Source organism: Petaurus breviceps, unplaced genomic scaffold (genome assembly GCF_028583685.1).
Source record: "Petaurus breviceps papuanus isolate PSGF00001 unplaced genomic scaffold, PetGlider_PUasm1.0 90823, whole genome shotgun sequence".
NCBI lineage: Eukaryota > Metazoa > Chordata > Mammalia > Diprotodontia > Petauridae > Petaurus > Petaurus breviceps.
Window position 1 is genome coordinate 22,066,446 of NW_027187352.1, and position 8,913 is coordinate 22,075,358.

Genomic DNA, 8,913 nt, shown 5'->3' on the forward strand with positions numbered 1-8,913 from the left:
CTTCCTTCCTTTCTTTCCATCCTGGGTTCACTGTAAGTGGTACAACCTGTATCCAAATGATGAGTGATATGTACAGAAACTTTAAACCTTTGTAAATCTTAAGAGTGCCAGGAAATGAGTCATCATCATCATCATCTTCATCATCATCAAAATTATTGTCTTCATAAAAGAATTTTTTAGGATGGGGAAGTGAGCTCAGCAAGATTTCAGCTCAGTATCAATCTCATGATACAAGTGCCTCTTGAGAGAATCTTATATAAATAACCCTATGTCTAAGCTATTTTAAACAATATTCTTTACCACACCCTGAACAGGAACTGCTGTTAAGAGTACAGTATCTGAAGCAAATGACTTAATTAACTAATGAGTGCATCTTGAACCAATACTTTGCTTCATTATCAAGAAAGGAAATGACAAGACTTTAAATCAGCACTTTGATAATAATGGACAATGCTAAAGAGTGTAACTTGTTTTTAGTGAGAATATGTAATAGCTATCAGACTTCTAAGTCAGAGAGACAATCCCAGAAACCAGAAATTGAGGTTGTATTTTGGGGGGAGAGAGAAATTGCTATTTTACTATTATATTAGCAACCAATTGTTAAATTGGGATCCAGGCTTTTCTCCTTTGTTTCTTCATTGAGGCCCAACTCTTGTTGAAGGCCAGCCTCTGAAGGAGATGACTAATTTTGATTACCTCTACTCCTCAGGGAATGTGCTGGTTTGATCCTGAGCTTGACCCCACCCAAATAAAAGACTTTAGAGTGTAAACAGAATCCAGTGTAGGCGAGTTCTTACTCCAAGGAAAAGAGCCCCTGTTCTTGTACACTTCCATTAGAGTTTAGGGTGACCCAACTCATGAAGGAGAAAACCAACCAGACTGGTCTGGATAGAGATGGATTCCCTTGTCCAGACTCCTGGAGGTGGCCTAGTCTCATGAGCAAGCCAGTTCTCAGCCCTCTCTCAGAGGGGCTGAAGACTTGTAACCCACCTCTGCATTAAATGTACACCAATCAGGGATTGATTTTCAGTTGTCAAGGGAATTCTGTCTCAAGGATTATTTAAAGTTTTCAGACTTTCCATGTCTTTGGTCTTTGGTTGCCAGGAGAAACCACTGTTCATCAATTTATGGATTGCTGGCTAGCCTAATTGATAAACTGATTATTGATTGCCAGAAACTCTTGTCTCTCAGATTTTTTCATTCATCATAGAGGGGTGAGGGAGTGGATGGAAGGGATTGTAGAATGGTGGATAACTCTTAAAGAAGAGGAATATATATTTTGATGCAAAGTCAGCTTTCATAAATAAAAGGCAGTGTTCAGCTAATAAACAGGTTGGGTTTCAAAAAACCTAAATGACTGTTTTCCAGCCAGAAAATATTTTTCCCATCTAAATGATTTTATAAGCAGCAATAAAAGTAAAAAAATAAAAATAAAAAAATAAATTTTCCAGGCCAATACACAAAAGCCTATTTCACCTACAGTATGGCTGGAGTACTGTACATTTGCAAGGGAAAATAATAGGTAATTCTTATAGTTCAGTAAAATTCCATTATGCAGAATTTAATGGCTAAAGAGAAGCATGGAGAGAAATGAACTGATGCAAAGTGAAATAAACAGAGCTAAGAAAAAATAGATATGCATACATACATACACACACACATACACACACACACACACACACACACACACATATGCCATGAGTACAACAATGTCAATGGAAACAATGACCAGAAGACAACAAAAACCTTATGTTGCAAAATTACAAAGAATAGGCATGGGTCTAAAGAAGAGATATGAGAAGTCACCTCTCATAATCTTTTGCAGAAGTGGGGATCTACAGGCATGAAATATTTCATGTACTGTCAGGTTTTTAAAAAATGCATGATTCAGTTTTGCAGAATCCTTGCCCCCCTTCTTCCTCTTTTCTTCAAAGAAATTCTTTGTTATTTGAGATGACTTTCTGGGAAAAAGGAGAGGGAAAGACACAAAACAACTGAAAAACAAAAAATAAAGAACAGAGGGAGAGACAGAGAGAAGGGGAGAGGAGAGGGAAGAGAGAAAGAGGAGAAGGAAGAGAGAAAGAGGGGAGGGGGAGAGAGAGATCTTGGCTGTGTTATATGGAAAATCTGTATGTGTCTCATTTTTGCAAATTACATATTTCATAACTCAGGGAACCTTATGCAAGGTTAGGATAAAAGTATGTTCATACAGAATCACACAATCTCAGCTGTGAACTTCCGAAGATAATTGCTCCAATCCATAACTAAACAGAAATTCTCTCTTCTGACAAGTCATCATCCATTCTCTACCTGAAGAGCTCCAATGATGAGGAATTCACCACATCCTGAGGCATTTCATTCTAATTCTAAATAACTTTGTCAGAAAGGTGTTATATTCCCACTAACATAAATTTGCTTCTTTGAAAATTCTACTGATGGCTCCTGCAGCACGTAGGTGTTGCAGTGAACAGAATGCTGGACTTGGAGACAGGAGGTCCTGAGTTCAAAGGCCACCACAGTCACTAGTGCAATCCTGGGCAAGCTAAGTAATCTCTCAACTTCAGTTTCCTTAACAGTAAAATGGAAACAATTAAAGCACCAACCTCACAGAGTTGCTGTGAGTCTCAAATGAGATAACATATAAAGTGTTTGCAAATCTTAAAGGGCTAGAGAAATGCTATTACTATTGTTCCCAGTTCTGCCTTCTGTAGTCAAACATTCACCTATTCAGCTTTCTCTTCTCCAGATCAAATACTGATCTGGTTCAAGAGCTCCTTCTACAGCTTGGCCTCAAAACCCCCTAATTATCTTTTCTTCCCTCCTTTGGGTTTACTCCAGATTGTCAATGTCCTTTCTAAAAATGCAGTGTCCTGAAATGAATACAATACTCTTGCTGTGTCGTGATCAGGATAACGAGAAGCTTGTAACCTCTCTCAATCTAAATTGGATGCTTCTGTTATAATGACCAAGACACATATTTCACACTAAGACTACAGTCCACTGAAAATGTTATCCTATTCCAGATACTAAGACACTAGTGTTAAATAGTGAAGACACCACAGCTATCCTTTCAAGAACAAAACTGAGAGGCAATGTGGTAGAGTGGATAAAGCATTATCTCTGTTCAAATCCTGCTTCTGACCCCTACTAGCTGTGTGATCCTGGGCAAGTCACAACTTTTCTAGTCTGTTTCCACACCTTAGAAAGTGAGCTTCCTGAGGGCAGCAAATGTTTAAGCATTTTCTGTGCATCTTCCACACTTAGCACATGGTAAGTACTCAATAAATGCTTATTGATGGATGAACTGATTACTTATCTATAAAATGCAGGGGTTGCATTCAATGGCCTTTAACATTTTTTTTCCAGCTCTGTCACCCTGTGAGCTTAGAAAGACTGAACCAGGATGTCTCCTATAATATCTAACATGTTACAATGAAGCCCTGGCCCAATTTTGAAGACTGGGGTGTTAAGTCTTTGTTCCCTTAGAAGTATTAAAGCAGAATAACAAGCTTCCAGCTTAGAAGCAACAGGTATACTATGGGATACTGGGCCAGAGGTGAGAATCCTTAGTTATGCCATCATTAATGCTGGCACAGGAGAATTAATACAAAAGGAAAATATGCTCAGATTTTAGTTCCACAGAAGCCAAGAATGGAACAGTAAGGAGGTAAGGGGATCAAATATTAAAATACTAATTTTCTCACATTCATCTTAAGCTACACTAAAAACTAACAATATACCCAAAGGCCCAACAAGTACATTGTGGAGGGAAATGAGCTGATTGATGTATTTAATGTACAAAATTAGCTTCACAATATTTCCTTCCATTTTCCCAAGGGAAGACCACTACTTACTTCCTTTATAATTGTGTTTCTTAGGAGTTGGGAAGATCGTGAAGGAGGGTGGTGTAGCAGATCTGAATGATATCAGATTTGGAGTCAAAGTTTTTGGGTTCAAAGCCCAGCTCCTCCACTTAACTATCTATGTGATCTTGGGCAAATTACTTAATATCTGTGGGCCTCTCTTGCTCATCATAAAATGAGGGAGTTGATTTAGATGACTTCTAAAGTTTTCTCAAGATCTAGCCTGGTATAGCAGAAAGACAACTGGATTTTTGGACTCAGATGATCCTACTTTAAACTTCAGTTCTTTTTCTTATTACATATATGGCTTCATCAAATGACCCAACCTCTCTGGGCTTCAGTTTTCCTAACTTATAAAATAAAGAGGTAAGACTAAAAGTGTCTTCCAGTTCCAAACCTACGAGCTAAAGCTTTAAAGGGCAAGATGCTGGGTCTAGATATATGTAAAAGTCCTGAATTACAGAGTTGTATTTGGTAACAACTGAAAGTTTTTGATCAGATGAATAATATGATCCAAGACGTGGAAAATTACTATGGAGGTGAAGTGAAAGTAGATCTCACAGGAGGGGACAATCAAAGAAACAAAAGTTATTGGGAGATGACTAAAATAGTCCAGGTAAGAAGTAAATGGGGTGTAAAATGGAGTGGCAGCAATGGGAATAGAAAGGAACAGGTAGAAATGAGGTTTTACACATGTATAATCTATGGGACTTGGAGACTTATTAGACATGGTGGGGTAAAAACAAGGAAGAGTCTACAGTGGTGTAGCAGCAATCACCCCAGCATCCCCAGGGTGGCTGACACCACAGGTTCTTGGATCTGCTTTGTTAAAGGAAAGCAACTCAAAATGGGTTAACAAGCTTACTTTAATCAGTCAAATATGTATCATTTACCTAGTTCAGGGGAAAAAGGTCAGTACCCCAAACTTCAGAGTATACAGACAGAATTATCAAGACAGAGAAACAGATCAAGTAGACAGGTTTCCAAACTGTCCAACCATTACATCCATACCAAATCAACATCTGGGTTTTTCAAAGCTGGGGGGCTCTCAACAATGGCTTCCCAGAGTCTCATCTGATCAAATCACAGAACCCTTCTCAAAGTGAGCGCCAAAACAAAGCCTCACGAATAAGGGTTTATATAGCCTTCTCCTAGCTCAGAGAACGTAACAACCTTCTGGACCCACTGGCCAATCAAAAAGTATCTACTGAAAAACAAGCCTCCCACCCCAGGCTCCAGGTGCACTTTAGCTTAGAGGCAGGGAAGATCTTCAAAATTTACATTCCCATTACAAGCGGTTCTGAGATATTGAGTCTATATGATTAGAACTGCACAGTACCTAGAGAATGAGGCCAGTATACAGTTCTAAATATACACTGGGGAGAAAAGTAGATGTGGGTTTCCTCAACATAGAAGCAAAAGTAAATACCACAAGAGGGAAATAAGATAACTAAAGAGAAAAATATAGAATAGGGGTTTTTAACTCATTGAGTGCCACAGCCCCCTTTGGCAATCTGGTGAAGCCTACACAGACCCCTTTTCAGAATCCTGTTTTTTTCAATGCATAAAATAAAATACATGGGACCACAAAGGTCTCTATTGAAAATCAATGACTTCTTTCAAATTACCTTCATCTACTACTCTCTCTGTCTTATACATGTATCATTATTTACATGTTACTTTCCCCGTTACAACGTACACTCTGACAGCATTGTTTTTTACTCTTTTCTTTTCTTTGTATCCCCAAGGCTTAGTGTCTGACACATAAGAAACACTTAATAAATAAATCATTGCGGATTGCATATAATCTTTCCAATCAAAGTGTGGGCTCCTTGAGAGCGGGGACTATCTCAACGTTTCTATTTGTATCTCCAACAAGTTAGTGGTGCTCGACACACAGAAAGTAACTAAAAATTTTTTCATTCATTCCTCCTCAGGTCTATTATTTCCTACACTACAAGTAGTTTAAAAGCAAGGTCTTTAGATAGCATCAAAACAAAAGTATCTAACAAAAAAAACGTTTTGAACAATGAATGAATCATTTTAGGAAATCTAGGTATTTCGTACTACAAAGGTAGGCTTGTGAAAGTAATAATAATACCATCTTTCATACAGGTTTCTTTTTTTCGCTTTTTTTTTGGGGGGGGCAATTGGGGTTAAGTGACTTGCCGAAGGTCACACGACTAGTTTTTGTGTTAAGTGTTATGAGGCCAAATTTGAACTCAAGTCCTCCTGACTCCAGGGCCGGTGCTCTATTCACTGCGCCACCTAGCTTCCCCTTTCATATAGGTTTTTAAATTACAGTTTCCACATGACAACTGTGAAACAGGCAGCATACACTATCATTAGCCCTGTTTTACAGAAGAGGGAACTGAGACTCAGGAAGATGAAGTGACTTGCCCACATCGTTACAGAACTAGTGGTCACAGAACAGAGATTCAGAGTCAGAACTGACTGTGCTGGTATAATATATTAGCTACAGTAACAAAAAAACTTTGGTTTACAAATACGAACAAAGTCAGTCTCAGCCAAACCAACTCACCCTTCCTTGTGTTTCCTGGGGGGTAGCTCATTCACACGGACATTTTCAGCAGCACTTACAAGCTTCTTTGCAGTGAAACACGCCCAGTTCTTGCCCAGAACATCATGTACCCATCCAGGAAGTGTCTCATGACAGTAACTTGTCACATTGTGGGCTTCCTTCTTATACTGCAAGTGAAAGGAAGCAAAAGATTGTTCATCTTCCTGCCCAGTGCCTGTGTGTATTCACTTAGACTTTTACCTGGTCCATTTTCTTTCTAAATCAGAAGGCTTCTGCAAATCTCCCCCCCCTCAAATAACTCATTTATATATAGTTTTAAGGTTTTGTTTTTTGCTTTTTGGAGGGCAATTGGGGTTAAGTGACTTGCCCAAGGTCACACAGCTAGTTTTTGTGTTAAGTGTCTGAGGCCAGATTTGAACTCGGGTCCTCCTGACTCCCGGGCTGGTACTCTATTTGGTTTTAAGGTTTAAAAGTACCTTCTCTATAGTGACTCTCTGAGATAAGACAAGAAATGTATTATTGAGCACATTTTTTTTAAAATAGAAGAAAATACCAAGGCACAGAGAGACTAAATGACTAGCCCAAGGTCATACTATCACTTAAGTATCAAGATGAGATTTTATTTCCTTTCTCCAAATCCTGAGTTCATTTTTTTTTTACCTCACCTCACTAAATGCTGGAGAGAGAAGGTATGTTCTTAGAGTAGTTATACTAGAGGAGAGAGGGAAAGGGGGTTAGAAGGAGAGGGAAAAGGGGGAAGAGAATGAAAGAGAGGGAGACACAGAGAGAGATCTGGTAAAGTGAAATGGAAAATAATAGTAATTTTCCATTTAGGAAATAGGCTTGGCTTAGTTGGAATATAGTAGATAAACACTGACTCTGAAATTTGAAGATGAGTTTTTTTTTTTTTTAACACATATACATTTGGCCTTTGAACAAAGTTAAATTTTCTGGAAGTGGATGATCATTAATGAACTTGATGGGGAGGAAGAATAAAATTGCCTAGAAATATTCTTGTCCTTTCTCTCTCTCTCACACACACACACATACACACTCACTTTCTCTCACTCTCTCTCTCACATACACACACACAAACATGCACATGCACACACACTCACATACAAAGAAAATCCATTCTAGGCCATATTCATGCTCAAATAAGCCTGAAAGGAGGAGTAGATGTTATAGCCTATATTAAGATCAATAAGGCAGATGACCCTCACCCGAAAGGGTTGTTTCATCTTTGTATATTCATATAGGTGTGTTTTTGGTCTTAACTCCACTATTTGCTGGCTATGTTGTCATAGGAAAGTCCCTTGTTACCTGTTGACCCAGAGATTCCCCCACTTGTCATCTATCCCAAGGAGGCCATTGATAAGAAATCCCCATATACACCAAAATATTTAAAGCAGCACTTGCTGTGATAATAAAAAACTGAAAACAGTCTCCCAGTGACTGGTAAAGGATAAAGAAATGTGATTACATTCATGTAATGAAATATTACTATGCTATAAGAAATAATTATAAAAATTACATGAACTAATGCAAAATGAAGAAAGAAAAGCCAAGGAAACAATATGCTCAATAATTACGACAGTGAAAATGGAAACAACTACACAGTAATAGAAAATGAATGTCCCAGAATTACAAACAAGAAGTATGGTACTAAGGAACAGATATGAGAAGACATCTCCCAGTCCTTTGCAGAGGTGGTGAGATGCAAAGGTTTAGAACACCGAAGACAGTTTCAGATTTTGTTTTTTGATGTATTGAGTTAGTCAATAAGCAGTATTAAATATTTACTTAAATGTGCCAGCCACTAGGATAAGATTTAGGGATACAAAGAAAGGGAGAAGGCAGTTCCTGCTCTCCAGGAACTTGACATCTAAAGTTAGCATTTACATATTGCTTTTTAAAGTTTACAAAGCATTTTATCGGTATGATCTCATTTGATCCTGAATATATTCCTGGAATGTAAGTGCTCTTATTATGGCCCCAATACAGATGTAGAGACTGAAGTTGACAGGGGTTATAGGATTTGGCCAAGCCACATAGTAAGTGACTGAGGCAAACCTAGGTCTTTCTGAATCCAAGTCCAGCACTCTATCCATTGAGCTCCCCATCTGCCTCTATTGAATGGTTTTGTTATTATTTTCCCCTATTCTTCTTCTTGCACTGCAGGTGAAGATCATGGCCCACATTTTCAGACATAGTCATTATGCTGATTTGTTTTTCTTGACTCAACTTATTTGACATAGAAGAGCTCTATATAAGGCAGAAGGTTAAGTGGGAAGCAATAATGGTATAAAAGAAAAAAATCACTAAAAAATTAAAAGAAAAGAAAATAACTGATTCTTCTGAGCCTATTTCTTTATCTATACAATGAAGTGGAGAGGGAACTGTCTTATATCTTGGCAAGGAGGTATTATCTTATACGAGAGACAGAGAGAGAGAGACAGAGAGTGAGAGAGAGAGAGAGAGAGAGAGAGAGAGAGAGAGAGAGAGAGA

General features: G+C 38.3%; 1 protein-coding gene across 2 annotated transcripts in view; it reads right to left on the reverse strand.

Moving 5' to 3' along the window:
- CTSC (cathepsin C) overlaps positions 1-8,913 on the reverse strand; it is a 174,539-nt gene that overhangs the window by 26,611 nt on the left and 139,015 nt on the right. For both annotated transcript variants that reach the window (XM_069071045.1, XM_069071044.1), the window contains one exon: positions 6,406-6,572. In XM_069071045.1, coding sequence (XP_068927146.1) covers positions 6,406-6,572 — 167 coding nt within the window. The remainder of the gene's footprint in view (positions 1-6,405; positions 6,573-8,913) is intronic.